Below are 17,946 nucleotides of genomic sequence, written 5' to 3'. Positions count from 1 at the left end.
TCAAGAAAGATATATTCAAATACTCTACATGGGGTTAGAAATAATAAAAAACCATCATGTTCCAAGAATGACTATCATTTTTTCCATTGTGATTTCTAGCACTAAATGACTGGTATCCAATTTGCACACAATTGAAATTCTTACGAAGTTCACTGTATGACCTTCACATTGTCAGGCATTATTGTAAGTGAATAAACTTGCCCAAACTAAATGCAAAATATAAGCATTTAAACTGACAGATAGAAGTGCTTAAGGACATTTTGAGCATTTAGGTCTTTCTGACTTCAGTGCTAAATTACAAAGACAAAATACTCAGGAAACTCTGCAGTAATGGCCACAGAATGGAGAGATATAACTAAGTTATTTCATCTTATGGCTAAATTCACATATTGTCAGTTGTTGTTCAGTTGCTAAGAGTATGATCAGTGTAAAGCCAGACATTCTGAGATAAATGAATAATATGCTTCATGAACATTATTAAAGAAAAGACAGGAAAAATTTAATATATTTTTTCCTATAAATCTACTCTAACTATTCAGTGAATTGTATATCTTCCAGAAATGAGATAAATTTTTTGATGACTAGATTAAATTTCCAAATCAGATAACTGTTCTTTAGAGAAAAGAAAAACATCCAGCTGATGCATTTATATAAGACCCTAAAATAAATTGTACAGGTCATTAATTTTATATTGCGAGACCTATAAATTAAATGAAATGCTCAGTTGCATATATTGCACAAGAAAATTAACAGTTCACATTTGGCTGTGGTTTCTTGGTCATCATGTCTTTGGGAATAACTGTTCAGCAGCTTGGCTTATCTCTGTCAATGTAAACTAGGCTCATGAAAGGCATATTGATTTCTAGCCTACACACTAGCCTCCTGTACAACAAGGGCCCTTCAGCAGAGCTTAATCTTTAGAATACCTCTAATGCTGGTAGGCCTCAAAGCCAACTCGTTTACAATGTTAAGTCAGTACTCTTTGCACCTGTGAATTTGCAGTACAATTTAGTGGAAGATCAGGTGCATTTTATGTAAGAGAAGAAACAATATTAAGAGTTGCACACATTTGCTGTTGTATTTTCACATTAAGGCAGAGAAACTCATGTTGCTAGTGAAATGCATTTAGAAATAAAGTCTCAGTCATGTTACTATCCTTGGGCTATGGCATTTCTCCAGATTTATCTTCTTCTAAAGAGATCTCTAGGGCTTTCATTATCTGCTTCAGAAGGATGTAAGAGACACGGAAAGTAAGCCCAGATCCTTCTAGGTCTCAAGTTCTCTAATAAGTCTTTTCCCCAGGACAGTACAGACTTCTGACTGCTCCTTTAGCTTTACCTGAGTTGTACTTCTATTGCCTGCTCACTATACTGAAGGAAAATATTGAAAAGAAGATGAGAAAGATGAGAAGAAAAAATTATTAACTGTACAACTATACTTTTTTTTTTTTTTTTTTTTTTTTTTTGTATATTAGCATTCTCACAGAAGCAAAACAAATTCCTTAATTACTCTAAGAGGCTGCAACTCTAAGAGGCTCAGTAAGCATGAATGGCATCTTGGAGTAACAAAGAGGGAAAAAAAACAGCCACGGGTTGCCAAGTATTTAAATAAAAGTTAAAAAGCTGCTGGCAGGATGGTGAAGTTCTGACAGAAATTGTAAAGAGGCTATCGACTTATGTCGCAGTGACTACTTCTTCTATATTGAATTTTAAGTCTGCATTTTCATCCCTGTGAAAAATCACAATGGTTATTCTGAAGGTTAAACGTGAAAGTAAAATTAGGATGGTGGGATATTTTTCTGGACTGTATACTAAACCTCCTGTGTGTGATCTTGGCAAGTCATTCAGTACTCTAGCTCTCCATTGGTGAAATGAAAATAAATAATATCCATTATCAGACAAGGCAGTTTTGTGGCTAAATCCATTGGTCTTAACGAAGCATTTTAAAGTATGATGATGATGAAACCTAAAGAGAAGATTACAAATAGTTGTTTCAAAATTCAAAGCCATCCATTCTAAATTCATAAATGCTAAGTAAAACATATAACAGCATAAATATCAAAAGTGACGGGAAGTAGAAAAAGCATGACATGATTTTAAATCATGAAATATACATGGGATATCTCAGTATGTTTATAGAGTGATGGCTATTATTCTTCAAATGCCCTCTGGCTGGATAAGCACGAACAGCAGGAATAGCTACAGTTCAATGACCTTTCTACCACCAATACACTGGCAGTTGGGCATCACAATCCCTAGGTAAGAGCGGAAGTGCCTCCTCTGAAGGAAAGAGCAATTTGAGGGAGATGGGTGCCCCTGAACCACAGACATGCTTAAGGATTCCTGGGAAAGATGAAGACTGGAGCAATTTGCCTTGGCAAATGAAGATAAATGATCTATCACATGAGCCAACAAGTTAGGGAAATATAGCCCATGACTGCAGATGAATGCACAGTGAGAGCAGAACACATGTACATTCAGCATCCCATTTATAACGAAGTCATTATTTTGGGCTATGTTCTTAGTGCTTTCTAACTGTGATTTGCAGTGGTAGGCAGAGGATATTCTGTCAAGCTCCAAGTGAACCAATATTGCCACAGTACAGCTGTAAATATGCAGAAAATTATCATAGAGCCAAACAAATTCAGCTTATGTTTATCATTATCATTTTTATTTATTTATTTATGTTCATCTCCTTCCTGCAGAAAAGCATTTTTATAGGACTGTATAAACAAATGGATCTTAAAAGTGGGAGCCTTCTGGTCTGTGCTGCTCTACCTTCCCTGTCAGTACCTCCCCCCCATCCTGTGGTGTCTTGCTAAACAGGTGTTCCGGAACTAAAAAAGGAAGCCTTGCTTCTGAATGCCAAGAAGCATAACCCAGTACGGGTGTAGACAAAAAAGTCTTCTCATTCCTCTGTGCTTTTTTTTGTTTTAAACAAGGCAGACATTGACAAGAGCAGTCCCCTGGCAGGAAGGCACAGGTAAGGAACCTATATTTTCCAATTCACCTGTCATCTGTAATTAAAGAAAGTAGTTTCTGACATTCCTCAAACTCTGTAAGGGCTGACTCCTCCTGCCTGTGGCTTTCAGTACAGTCAGAGAAAGTCGTCGTCGTCGTCCTCCCCAACCCCCTTTTTTTTTTTTTTAAAAGACTGAAAAAGAAATAGAATTAGAATAGAAAACAGCATTTTTCCCTAAAAGAACACTGCTTCTCTACAGAGTTTCTAAATGTAATCTTTTCTATCCTCATTTTCTGGCTCCCTACAGATTTAAATTAAAGGAGTAGAATATTTGTACTCAAAGTAATATATATATTTAAAAAAAAGTAATACATATTTTTAAAATCTACATGAATGTTTTGATCTCTTTGCTATAGACTTTTAGGTTGAATAGCCCTGTTGAATTAATATGGCTGCTGAAACATATAAAGCAAATTCAATCAGTCTGTTGCTTTTGCACAGCACATCTGATAGCTCTCACGATCAACCCACATACTCCACTCTACCTGTTCCTCTTTTTCTACTTCAAGAGCTTGAGGATCTCTGAAATCACAGGATGGCTTGGGTTGGAAGGGGGTTTAAAGACCAACTTGTTCCAGCCCCCCTGCCAGGGGCAGGGTTGTCAGCCACCAGATCAGGCTGCCCAGGGCCCCATCCAACTTGGCCATGAACACTTCCAGGGATGGGGCATCTACAGCGTCTCTGGGCAGCTGTGCAAGTGCCTCATCATCCCTCCTATTTATAGGCTTCCTCTAGTACTGGCAGCACACAATAAGGTCTCCCTGGAGTCTTCTCTTCTCCAAGCTAAAAAAGTCTGGCTACCTCAACCCTTCTTCATAGGAGAGGTACTCCAGCCCTCTGATGATCTCAGTGGATCTCCTTTGGACCTCTCCAACAGCTCTTCATCTTACCTGTGCCAGGGGCCTCAGGATACTCTCAGCCTTCTGAGCTGCCAATATACACTGCTGGCTCATGTCCAGCTTTTTTGTACACCAGGACACCCAAGTCCTTCTCCACAGGCCTACTCAAGGAATTCTTCTCCCAGTCCATATACAAATCTGGGATTGCCCCAACCCAAGTGCAACACCCTGCACCTGGCTTTGTTGAACCTCACAAGGTTCATGTGGGCCCATTTTTTTAAGCCTGTCCGAGTACCTCTGGATGTGTCTATCTACCACTCAGCTTGGTGTCACAAGCAAACTTGCTGAGGTTACACTTGACCCATAGTCTATGTCAGTGATAAATAAGTTGAGGAGCACCAGTCCCAAGATAGGAATACACTGAACAACTCTGGAAAATGCAGTACACTTTCGGTACCAAGGTAAAAATCACTCCCACTCATTCTCTTTATAGGAGCATACAAGCCATGATAACCATCCATGGGAAAGTGGTATTAGTAGCACTGCGACCAAAGATCTCACACTACAATATTTCACATACATGAAGGTCTGTTGAGCACAGTACAGATTCAGAAGAAAGGCTAAAGTCTCTTCTCAAATTGGCCCAAGCTGCTGTCATATGGCTAAACTGTCTCTGCTAAACTCTGTGAAGGCAGAATTTTAACTTGTTTTTTTTTTGTAAATTAAATTCTAGATGTAAACGCTCCTACAAGTATTTCAGCAACACCTACCATATTTTTTTTTTTTCTAGAACAGCTTTGGCAAAGACCTTAGATATGCACTTTTCTTCAAGCACATATTTCAATCAAATTTTTAAGTGCTGTGCCAAATTGAGACTTGCAAGGGTAGCAACTATTGTTATTTTTATAGTAAATCAACATCTTTCCCTGCCTTCTTTATGAAAAACTGAATAGATTTCAATTCTACTTGAAAGTCCGAAAATCTTTCCCTAGATCTCCAAATAATAGATTCTTGAAAACAGAGAACCAATAACTGCACCAGTGTCAGTCTTAAAGACTAACTGGTAATTAGAGAGGTGAACTTAAAACTGCAGTGGATTTATGACAATCAATAATGCTTGATTGTGTCATTGCAAGACATAAGCACTTGACAATCTCCCTGGCCCCAAAGTCGTTAAATTTCAGTAGGAATGCCTGCTTGGTATGCACCTCCACTAATCTGTGCCATAAAACAGCAGAATAGGGATAAAGTAATGAAATTCAAATATACATATGGAAGACTCAGGGCTAAAATGAAAAGAAGTGGTTTTATTATACAGTCCACAATAACTACAGCAAACTTACGCAGATAAAGCTGAACACAACTTCCTAACCTGAAGTCCTCACTTCCAGATTATTATCTAAACTTGCCTGTTGAAAAAAAAAACATGGTTCATTAACATATCTGGGTCATCTCTTGAAGTGAACATGAATTTTGTTTGTGTAAAGAGTGGAACAATAAATCATAAATTTGCATTTGAGAAGCTGCATGCAATAAGTGCTTGCACTTAACTTTGATGTGAGCTAAGCATGCTTACTACTACTCAAGCTCAGGCATCTTTTCAGTCCCATGCAGGCAGATCTTAAATTCTAAGAGAAAATTTACTTCATGCATCTACTAAATGTGTATTGCACATCACAAACAAATAAATATATGTCACAGTGTCCAGCTCTTACAGAAGAATGCAACAAGTACATTAGAGAATACATTACTCTCTATAGGTCTCTGCTCCTACCCACTACAGTATATATAGTATATTATACAGTAGCAGGGGATGTTGCAGTTGGTCTTTTCTGCACGTTCAAAAAAAACCTCTCCAGAAAATTTTTTAGGGTCTGCAATGATGCTGCAAAACTTATTGCAACTACTGTAAATGGAGTGGGACCTCCTGGGCCAAGGTCCAAGATCAGACAGAAATCTTAAACATCTATACCTTTTTCAGTCTTCCCATCTTCAGTGTAACAGTGGCATATGTTGCTACTGTTAAGCAAATCTTCAAGTGGGAAGCTTTCCAGAACTGGAGTCTACAGAAGGTAAGACCATATATTGCAGAGCATTAAGTCTTATGGTTTTATTTTTGATGGGTTTTCTGTTTGTTTTCCATTGATGGCTTTACAAATCTAGACTAAAAAGTCTCAGGTCCATTCCAAATGAAAGGAGGGAGGGGAATTCACGCACTTAGCATGCTAAGAATAACAGAATTTTAAAATCAGTGTATTTATTTTAAAAACCAACCATCATTTCTGCAGAACACAAAAAACTCACCACTGGTGATAAAACCTCAGACACCAGAGACACTGATTGTATCAGTACTGGATTATATTATTGTTAGAATATAAAACATGGCAGCTTGGGATCCGATTTGTAAACAGCCAAGAGATACATCCGCCCCTCTCTTTCTGAAAGCCTCTTTGAGAAGAGGAACATCTGAAATGGCAAGAACTACAGCAGTCCCAAAGTCAGTCTTGTTGTCTGTGCACTAATCAGAACCCTTAGTCAACTTGAATCTGGATTTTTTTTCCATATAGCCTTAGGTCATTTGAACAAAGATCTGATCAGGATTTAAAGTCTTATCTTAGGGAATTTAAGGATGAGAAATTACAGCTTTGAATTTGATGCAGCAAAGGGAAACTGGAAAGATAAGCATGTTATTGTAGAAGCAAGTAACTCTTGCACTCTGAGACAGGATTTGCACACTTTTTACTTTGGCAAGGTTGTTACTTTTCCAAACCACTTTCCTATTTATAAAATAAGGCTTTTGCCTTACCTCTTCCAAGAATAAAGATACTGATGGATAACGATAATTATGGGAATAATTAAGGAAGCTGAAATACATGTGTGGCCAGCAACACAGCAGTGGAGAAGCAGAACTCACGAAGTACATGCTGGCAAGTTTTGGGAATCAAAAATCTGGGGCCTTGCACTAGAGAGTACCTAAGCAAAGTCAGGAATACAAGTTGAATTCAAGCTTGTAGTAAGGCTTAATATTAGAGGACTAAAATTACTCTAATAAGCTGAAATAACGCACAAACTATATTCAGAAAAATATTACAAGAAAGTAGTATTAAGCTTGTCCCTAGCATGGCTAGAACTCAGTAATCTCAGCTGAGACTGTATGTAAACATACTCATTTCAAGTGCTAAACTTCTTTTCAAGATATGGCTTGCTCAAGGGGCTGACAAAAGATAATAGTAGTTCCTTTCCCATTCAATCTGACAAGTGTTCTAAAGAAAGAGTTGTTTTATAAGTCATGTATGCTGTTCCTGAAAATGACCCTGAACTGAAACAAAAATCAACATTATTAACTCTGCAGTAAATATCCAAATGATCATGCAAGAGAGAAAATGAGCTGAAAAAGCTAAATCATAGAACTGCTTGAGCTGGAAGGGACCTCTAAAGGTCATCTAGTCCAATGCCTCTGCAATGAAAAAGAACACCTACACTGGATCAGGTGCCCCACCCAGCCTAACCTTGAATGTCTCTAGGGACGGGGCATCTATCACATCTCCGGGCAACCTGTGCCAGTGCCTCACCACTCTAATCATAGAAAATTTCTTCCTTATATCCAATCTAAATTTCCCCTCTTTTAATTTGAAACCATTTCCCCTTATCCTGTCACAACATACCCTGCTAAAAAGTCTGTCTTCTTTCTTACAGCCTACTGGAGATACTGGAAAGACAACTCTCAGGTCTCCCTGGCACCTTCTCTCCTCCATGTTGAACAATCCCAGCTCTCTCAGCCTGTCCTCGTAGACAAGATGTATATGTTAATATAAAAAAAAAAAAAAAAGACAGCCAACAAAAAAAACCAAAAAAAAAAAAAAAAAAAAAAGAAAACAACAACAAACCAAACCCAAAAAATAAAGAAATGAAACACACACATAAAAGCAAACTATACAGGCCAAGCCAAGCAAAAACAGGTAAAGAAATACAAGCTTTCAAACAAGGTACACAAGAATTAATTCTTTGCTACTCTAGAAACTTAGACTGTTGTCAATGGCCCTGCTATCTTCTATGGCACATTATACTTATGGCTGCTGCCGATTTACCACGAGCCTGGAAATTATTATGGGGTGCTGGGAACAGTGCGACTGATGGTCTGGAGTGCATGGAGGCATGTGGAATGGAGGGTGTGGTCCATAGATCCGGGACACAATTGCCTTTCATCTCAGGGAAAGTCCTGATGACCTAGGTGGTCCCTTCAAGCAAGGTTCCTAGGCAAGAAATTGTAAGGACAAATTGCTATTATTTCATCTGCTCATTGAAAAGATGTAAATGTTTCCAACAGATTGCAGTATTGCCGGTGAAATGGAAAGTTTTAGGAAGGCTAGATACAGTAATATAAGCAAAACTGAAAGCTGTTGTATTTTGCTTAGCTTGATGCTTAATTGGAGAAAGATCCCTTCTGTTTTCCTTCATTAAATGCAAACACAAGAAGCACTGAACTTCCAATTACACATTGAAATTATTTACTATGCAAATTATGCAAGACTTAACTAAAAAGTATTTCATCACACATACTTTCTTCACGAAACTATTTTTAAAGCAAATGGATAACAGATTCAATAAAAAGTCAATGGAAACCAGAACTGATTTTAATCTATAATAGTTACTCACCCTATCCATTTTCTTTGTTTTCAGACTACAGCGTAGATCAGTAGATATATGTTTAAATAGGAACCATTCTGTGTTGATATTGAGGTCAGGTTTCTGCAATACACCAAATGCTAAGCTTCTAGTACATAAATGCTTTCACTGCAAATAAACCATAAATCTATTATCTTTATAGCAGGCGCAATCTGGAAAATGTGCTCTCTTTTAATTTAGTTGCTTCATGAATATCATATTAACAAGAAGCAACCTGAATGAGAAATATGTTATCAAGTGAAAAGTTTTCTAACTGCATGATCAAGACAAGTTTTTGGGAACTTTTTGGTCATTTTCCCCTTTCCTGTTATCAAATAATAGTAAGATTTCTACAAGATTAGATGGTCTGTTCTTAAAGCACCTACTTGGCCAAATTCTCAACAAATCAGAAATCTCCCTTAAACATGAGTAGGAAATTAGTTTCCCACCTTAAGTCAAAATTCTGATCTTGTTCTGATTAAAAATAAAAGGTCAATGCTTGCTATAGGATGTGAATGAATATGTATTTATACACACACGTGAACTCCAAGCAAAAGTGCTTCTCAATTAGATTATATTGATGTATCAGGACTTTTCATCTAAAAATCAAAATGAAAATTTTAAATGAAGCATTTTGTCACCATTAAAACAATAAATTTAAGATTACTTTTTTTTTTTTTTTTTACACTTCCCACTTGACATGTAAAATCTGACAATTTTCTAAATTCAACCTGTTTCATTGCCTTTTTTTACTTAGTTTATATAATAATTGATAATATTGAAGAGAAGTCACATATTTTACTCTTCCAGGCTTTTCTACTCTTATAAGAGGATTTGTAATACTGAGAGGTTTAAAAATATTGCATGCATTCTCCCCATCATTTTATCCTCATCTTTGACGACACTGTGATCTTTTCAATCTGTTCCATATGATGCTGCACTAAATAAGGCTTTGTGTTTGTCTCTATTTGTTCTTTACTTAACACATTCTTTTGTGTATTGAGGTAGAAAAAGGGAAGTGCCAAAAAATACTCAGGGAATCTATTTTGTGTACAGTGAATGAATAGGAAACTTGACAGTAGCAGTGTCCTCAGCTATAGGATACTAACACCAGTACTACTACTACTAATACTAACTAGGTCCAGCTGCAGTTACCAAGGTGAAATGGACTTCATACTCTGCAATAAAATGAACTTTAAGCTTTCAGCAGACTTAAATTTGGCCTCTTGCTGTTCATGAAGCCAGGCTTAGCATAGTTGAGCTTGTTTCAAAATCTTTCCATAACTGAAACTGAAGGATGCCTTTCCTACCTTCCAAAATCTATCCGAATGAGAAAATCTGACCTACAGCACAGCCACATGAACTACTGAACCACTGCAGATGAGAAGGAAGCAATCCCTGAGGAGGGCAAGGAGGGCAACAGGAGGGTAAAGAAGGGAAAGAAGAGCCTACTCTGAAAACAGTTAAGCCACAAAAGGATTGCTAACAGAAGGCCTTGGGCTTATATCTCAGGGTTACTGAAGCTACACTGCAAATACATACCCGCAGGCTTCAAAAGGAGAATCATATACACCCACAACGTGAAAACAGAAACATGCAGCTGGGGAACATCATAGAGCAACTATACTAGTAAAGAGTCCTGCCAACCTCCAAATCAATTTGAGCCCCTGCTCTCAGTTTTCTACGGATGCCAAAATAACATTTTCCAATGGGTTTCTGGTTAAATCGCTGACTCCCTGAAAGAAGAGCCAGCATAGTAATGAACTCTCCCTCTTAAACTCTTCACCTTTCAGAAGAGACTGAATTTATGATGGATGATACTCAACTTTTACAATCAGCCTAGTAGCAAGTCTTGTGAAGAGGAAAGTTGTAATAATTCAGCCCAGATGCACTATCGCTCATTCAATGTTTTCAGAATCCATATTATAATCAATGGGGAAAAAAATAAAAGGGTAATTCTTGAATACAAGAAAAAATTACAGTTCTAAGTGCTCATTACTGGATAACCACTGCATCCTATTCTCTTTTTGGAGTCTAGGTGCTTAGATGAAACTTCCAGAAGAATCTGCCTTAGTAACTACAGCCATTGAGAAAAGCTGCTTAAAATGCTTGGTGTTCCACCTCTGTAATATAAGCAGCCTTTTCAAACGGTTTAGTTATATCTATAAAGAAATGGACCATATCTCCTAGAATTCACAGTGAAACATGCATTTGAAATGTTACCAAAGACAAAACTTAGTTTTAATTGGAAGGTTTATGTATTCAATTTGTGGAACTCCTTCTATTCAAATCAAGGATTTCTTACTAAGTAAGGATAACACAGAAGACTTTATGTCTGCTTAATGTCCAAAAGTGCCTTTACGAGAACATCTTTAAAAAAAAAAAAAAAAAAAAGAATTATCTGAATTATCTGCTTATAATGCAACAAAGGTAGTATTAGTATTAAAAGATAAGCCCTAAAACTAGTTAGAATAAGACCTCATTTTAAAAGCCTTATTTCTCAACATGAAAGCTCTAATAAGCAGCACTTTGAATGTCTTCTCTTGTCTGTAGTTTGTATAATCAGTGGATGTCAAGATGTTACAATCACAATATAAACAAGAGAGTTAGACAAAGTGGACTACGATAACAAAAGAGAATAAATGGAAGGCTTACCCTTATGTTGGGCTCACCACAAAACACCAGAAGGAAGGATCTCCATACAAGATCCTTCCCCACTGGTAGCCAGCTCTTAAATAGGTCTAGGAGGGCTGGAGCCCGGCTCCACCCCTTCCAGCAGCACAGGTGAATTGCCTTCACCTGTGCTCCTGTGGCTGACTCATGGCTCGCCTCAGGTGATCAATCAGAGGTTCAGGCTGTGACTCAGTAGTTCCCATACAGTAGTTACAGAAAGTATAAGTTAAAAATCACATGCATACAGCCATGCATATCATTGACAAATGAGGGACAGAGGCCTCAAGCTAAGAGAGAACTGGAATTAATGCTTGAATTTTATCTAGCTGCTGAATTCAAGGTGAACTCTTACAAACTTAAAGCTACTCACACAGAATGATTCAAATTATCTAGGAGAGAACTTGAAAGGTCAAACCATCCAGCCATTTGCTCCAAGGCAGGAACAGCTGCCTTTCCGGACAGAATGACATTTCAAACATATGTTTATCTAGCCTGTTTCAGTGATGAAGACAACTCAGAGATAATCTACTTCCATAGCTGTATTATTCAGAAATCCACCCTGTTGCAATTCAAGTCATTATTTCTTGTTAAGGACAAGTTATTCCCACGACTGCATAAGCCTCCTATGTACTTGAAGGTTGTTACCATGTCACCTCTTAGTTTCATTCTCTCTAGTATTTCTTTCAGTTATTCTTCATATGACACTCTCCAACTGGTCTATGTATCCTGTTGGGATCTGACAATTGCAGAGCAGAGAAGACAGCATCACTGTATGTCTTGTATGTCTATATTAATCCTTATGTTTCCCTTGATGCATTCAACCATAATGAATGCTCAGTTTTAGAAGTAGCAAACAAGTCAAGTGCTAAGCCTGACCCTGAATCTGGTCTAAGAACCTGCTGCACATGCTTGTTTTAGAAGAGAAAAACATTGGGCCAAATCCAGCTTGAAAGAACACGCCTACGCACTGATGTTTGGTGAAGGGAGATGAACATGTTACATAAGCTCTTTCAAATCCAGAATTTATGAGGACAATTAGCACAACTGATTGACCAATACTGACAGCAAGGAAAGCTAATTGAGGCTCTGTTTATTTGTTGGATGAGGAAGAGAAGAGCAAGGAAGTAGAAGTGTTCCATGATGACATACTGCACCCAGCACTCACAAACATTACCTCACAGCAATGCTTTAAGCTCATTTTTCAGAAGCCACAAACAAAAACAAAACCCACGTGCACTTAGCGTGGCTTGTCTGCATACTTTTGCATGGAAAGTAATCTCCAAGGCTCTTTGAGTTTCTGCTGTGATTACGCAATTCTCTGGTTTAGTAAATACAGCATCTGCCAATTGCACCACATTAACACTCCCAGCTCAGCCCTCATCAAACCTAATAGTTGGATATAATTTCACACTGTTGGCAAGCATACAACATTTCCTCGTACTAGATGAGAAATGCTTCTGTCAAATGACCTTTTGTTCACTTCCCTGCGCGCAGGGCCCCAGCACACGCTTACCTTAACTACTGCTTTCTCAAATTGCATTGGTATTAATTTTCCTTAGGAAGCACAAACCACACTGGAAACTTGTGCTCATAGCAGTTACACCAATACACGGACTGTAGCCTTGATTGGTTTTGAAACCGGGGCATTAATAGAGTTTTCTTGTTGCCAGTGCCTTTCGAGTTACCAACAGCATCACTGCTCAATACTGCAGAGAGCCCAACAAAACAACAGTGACTTTTGTGAAAAACAGAGTCAAATGATGAAGCTTCTTTCAAAAAGGAAAAAAAAAAAATTTTGTTTTTCAATTCCTTAATAGAGAAAACCGGGATTCCGACAGAGTTTTTTGGTATGATATCCATCACTAGCTTAATTCAAAGCAAAGCAGCATCTCATAGTCCCGCAGGAAACACAGCTCCAGGTTCAAACCTCCATCTCCTGAGGTCAGTGCAGGTGTAGGGAACAGCAGCCCTGCTCCACTGGGCCAAAACACTTTAATGAATGTGCAAACTCACACATCATGAACAACTAACTCACACTAAAACTAGCCTGTGACTATTTTTCTCAGTGGGTCTCTCTCATTACCCAACATTATGAATTCCCTCCTCTGATTCCTTCATGGCCTCAGGAGTCTCTTGTCCTACAGGAAACAGCTTTAGTGAACTGCAAAGGTTTTCAGAAGAACGTGGTATTCAGCACAGCGGACATTGCTTCAGCGCTTTGCTTTAAACAGCCTGTATGTGTTGCTAATAAATTGCTGCCCACAGTGAAAGGACTTTTCAAATATAAAGATCATTTTGTCATTTCCTACGTGTCTACAGCATAGGAAAGTGGTTTCCCTGTTATTTATAATCAACTCCTACTTAAGGGTCAGAACAAGAGCCAGATTCAGAGTCAAGTGTTTGCTGGATTTTAAGTGCCTTTCTGAGTATGAAAATTGCAAGGAGGAATATTTACAACCAAACAGAAACATTGGTTTCCCCAGGGGATTTTCAAACCATCAGGAAACTGCAGCTACTTTTCTCACTCTAAATTTGTGGAAATGAGTTTCTATGAGAGTGACTTTAATAACTAAATCAAGACTGTGATAAGATTGGCTTATCTGCCATTTGATAGCAATATTTCAAACCACACTTTCAGCAGAAATGATGATTACAAAAATTGGAAAAAATAAAAATAAAAGGAAGAACCAGGTTGAAAGTTAAGACATTACTTCTTCAGAGGGAATTCTTGGTAAAAAAAACTTGACATATGCCAATAGGATTTACTCATAAACGTCACTGGGATACCTCAGTGATTGTTTCTATTTGCAGATCTTGTACAAAAGGAAAACTAAACAAAACAACAACAACAACAACAAAGTAATTTTGAATGCAAAGAGAAAAAAGTCTGGTACATGTGATGCCTTAAGTCATAATTTGCTTGATACTTGTAAGATAAAAGCTGCAGGTGATGGTGATGTTCTAAACAGTGTAAACTCAAGCTGTACAAACCTGTGACTATTTCAGTAGATAAATACTAAATAAGCACTAATAGTAGTTTATCCCATAAAAGTAATTCTACCCCTCTTTGAATGGCGATGCTTAGAAACAGCAGCAGTCCAGTGAGTATAAATTACACCCAGAATATGCTTTGACAGAAGAGAATTTGCAATAACAGCCTCCTTATTCTGACAGCGTTAGCTAAAGAACACATTTTCATGGCTTCCTATTGCAACGTTTCAGCAAGCAGCCAGCCCTCACTCAAACACCCGGGAGCCCTCATTGTTGGGCAAGCTTTCAAAAGAGCACACTGCTTCAGCTCACTGAATTCGTGTCACACGCAGCTCGGTTATGTCAAACACGCACTGAACACAAACCTTTAAGAACTTTCACTCTTGATGCAGAGCGTTTTCCCCAAGGCAGAGGAAACTGTGCCCACGCTCCGGGAGCTGCAGCGGCCGCGGTGCCCTCTGGTGGGGACAGCCCCGCTCCTCGCTTCCCGCAGCCCCGGCTCCATCACATCACCCAGGGGCAGCAGGCGGGTGCCAGCCTGCCTGGGAAATGGCTTCGCTTCAATGAATCCCACCTGATTGTGCCCAGGGAGGAAATTTTAGGAACTTAGGGGGAAAAAGAACGAGCAGTATATATGTATTTATTGGTGGTTGTTTTATTTCTCCCCCCCACCTCCCCCCCAGTTTCTGTTGAAGCAGTGTCGTAGCCCTCTGGTGCCATCCTCAGAAACCCTCTCCTGGTTCTAGCTCTTAAAGGCATACTTAACATTTGCATTTCTTGACTGTTAATCTCATTCACTTTCAATATGGTGTTTTGCCACTGCGCATATCAGAACCGGCTTCCCATTAAGTAACTGCAGCTACTTCAAAGATTTGGTTTCTACTTTAATTCTTCAAAGGTTTAATGTGAGTTACTCCAAAGAGATACACTGGATGCTAAATAGAGTGAAACTTTGAAACAACTCTTTTTTTATTTTGGCTCACAGAACCTCAATTTGAGTCCCTCCAGCTTTATTTAATAATCCTTTACTTACTGGCTAGACACAGTCTATATACTGAGTTATATACTGTAAAAAAGCAACATATATTAAAAACTTTTTAAAATTGTAATGATGAAAACATGTTAAATATGACTCTGATTACATTAATGACATCTGAGTGTTGCTGTCATTATGTAAACTTTTTTATTCAAGGTGGAAAGGAAAAGACTTCATGGTTATAGACACCCATCTGTCAGAACTGGCATGAGATTGTCCACCTTAGCAGCAGAAGGCAACAATCTCTTCATATATTTTCTTCAGAATGCATTACATGTCAAGGTAACATTTGCTTATTATTAACTCCTTGCTACTTCCCCTTGTGCTCAGCAACACACCAGGCACTAACCAATGACTTAGAGATAAGGTTGCTGCTGGTGCAGTTTCTGCTGCGCACCTCCTCAGCACAGATCTTGTTGACTATTACAACTCAATAGCCTCACTGAGTAACAAGCAGCTATTCTTTGTCTACTGATAAATCGTATTTCATTTAGTCAGCAACGAGACTTTCTTTTAAAGATATGATGGCAATAAGTGAATAAACTTTGTAAACTTAGTCCTCTGCCACACAACACAGTCATTTTCTTTCTGTACTTTCACAGCCATGCTCGTTTCACCCAATAACATTACCAAACACCAACAACTGCTATCCAAACCCCTGTGAACAGCCACACGCATCTTGCAGCACTGCATGGACAGTCTGCTTTTTCCCTTCAGCCCTACATGCCATATGAGCCCCTAGCAACCTGCTGAGCTACCTGGCCTTTTAACCATTCCCAACCCAGCAATAGGCCCCTGTTTGGGAACAGTCCCCTCTGCCTGGCACGTGTCTCAGCCGGCACTGCAGAGAGCTCCCATGGCTCTCCTGTTTGGGGCACTTACTCTGTGACCACAGAATGCCACACGTCTGTACCAGACCTTACAGAAAAGGAGGAAAGGGCAGCTCTGGTACACCACGGACATATTTCAGCTGGTCTAAAACTGGCTGGTACTTCAACCATTAAAAGCAGAGCTTTTACAAGTACATATACATAGATATAAGGTAGAAGGTGCCGCAGCAAGATCCCCTGGCGTACAAAACCGAGCTTTTCCTCACTCGCTACTCAAATACCTATCTGCAGACGCACTGAGCTTCCCTCGGTAACTCTCCACTCCGCAGCGCAGGAATGCGGGACGCTGAGGCTTTGGCGGTCAGCAGGGAGCCCCGCTGAAACGCACCACAGGTGCTGTGTGCCACGCACTAACAGGTGTCTCCGGGAGGACCCTGATACCACCGCAACCAAATTTAGGCAGCAGGACAAACCTCTCGTTCTAAACTAACAGCTCCCACAGCCCTCGGAGGCTGCTCCAAGATCCCTCTCTCAGCGCTTGGTTTTCAGGGAAAGCTGCAAGTAGCAGGGAAGCGGAGTGCCCGCTGGCTCTCCCAGCGGGTGAGGAGGGAAACTTTGCCTCCCCTCCTACGGTTCGCTGCTGGGGCTGCAGTGGGGCCCCGCCGCTGTGGAGAGGGGGGGGAACCGGGCATCCCGCCCGCCTCCCCCGCTACCTCGGGCTTCCCGGAGCCTCTCTCGACTCCCGGCAGAGCCCTTTCTTCTCCTTCGGGAGCCGGGAAGGAATCTACAGAGGTCGCACGGAGAGACTGGGGAAAACAGTACCGGCTCCCACTTATGGTGGAGGGAGGAAAGTCCCGAGTTCTCATTCAAATAAATAAATAAAGCGAGGGGGAGCTCTTCCCGGAGAAGCCGGCGAAGGAGGAGTGCAGACCCTGTGCCGCGGTCACCCCGGGGGGCAGTGGGAGCCTAACCCCAATCCGCGCTCTCTTCCCTCCGGCCCCGGGCCCGTTGGTGCTGCCCTGCCCGGCAGGTACCAGCTTCACTTACCGTGGCTCTGACTCGGCGTCTCTCCGCCGGCGAGCTGGTAGCGTTCGCTCAGGAACTGGAAAAGTAATAGAAATCCAGCGGCTAGTTTGCTTCTCCGCAGCCTCGCCATAGCACGAAGCTGCCGAGACAACTCTCCGGGGTGCGGGGTGCGCGCCGCTCCTCGTCGGAGGGTGGAAGTCCGGCAGGCGGCGGGAAGCAGCCCTAACAGGCACCGAGTCGCCCTTCCCTCGCAGGAGCTCTCATTGAGGGGTGGCGGGGGCTGGAGCGGGGTTGGGGGGCGGCGGATGGGGAGGGCTCCGTCCCCCCAACTTGCGCGGCCGCTCTCAGTTCAGCGGCATCCCCGCTGGGGAAAACAAGCCCAGTCTCGCCTGCGAAGTGCCAAACTCTTCCTCCTTGCAGCCTGCTGATTGATTTTAGGAGAGCCGCGGAGATCCTCCCTTCCTGGCTTGCCCCCACCCAACTCCCTTCCCCCGCAGGGTGAGGCTTGGGTGCCTTAGGGACGGTGCCTCCCCTCGGCACGCCGCGAGCGACAAAACCCCTCCGAGTGAAAAGAGCTTCCCGGCTCGGAGCAGGCGGGCCGGCCCCAAGCCCCAGGATGGGAGGGCAGCGCCCGGAGGGCGGGCGGATGCGCTGCAGGAGAGGATGCGAGCAGCGGGGCGGCAGCCGGGGACGCACAAGTTCTCTTTTCGGGCCGTTTCCGCGGCGCGGCTGTCAGCGCGAGGCCGAGTGCAGTGGAGGGAGGCGGGCGCTTCCCCTGCTCCCGGTGCAGCCCCCGCTGCCGCCTCCCGGAGCTCAGCGGGGCGCAAGCGCTTCGCTCCGCGGCTGCCGCTCGGCCCAGGAGGCG

At 41.1% G+C, this 17,946-nt stretch overlaps 1 protein-coding gene across 1 annotated transcript in view; it reads right to left on the bottom strand.

Moving 5' to 3' along the window:
- PLXDC2 (plexin domain containing 2) overlaps positions 1-17,713 on the bottom strand; it is a 233,021-nt gene extending 215,308 nt beyond the window's left edge. The window contains exon 1 of the mRNA XM_042888938.1: positions 17,103-17,713. Coding sequence (XP_042744872.1) covers positions 17,103-17,211 — 109 coding nt within the window. The 5' untranslated portion in view covers positions 17,212-17,713. The remainder of the gene's footprint in view (positions 1-17,102) is intronic.
- Between the last annotated feature and the right edge of the window lie 233 nt (positions 17,714-17,946).

Source organism: Lagopus leucura, unplaced genomic scaffold (assembly GCF_019238085.1).
Source record: "Lagopus leucura isolate 7727_CA_CO unplaced genomic scaffold, USGS_WTPT01 Super-Scaffold_100157, whole genome shotgun sequence".
Taxonomy (NCBI): domain Eukaryota; kingdom Metazoa; phylum Chordata; class Aves; order Galliformes; family Phasianidae; genus Lagopus; species Lagopus leucura.
The sequence above is the reverse complement of the archived record's forward strand: the minus strand, read 5'-3'. Positions and strand labels throughout refer to the sequence as shown.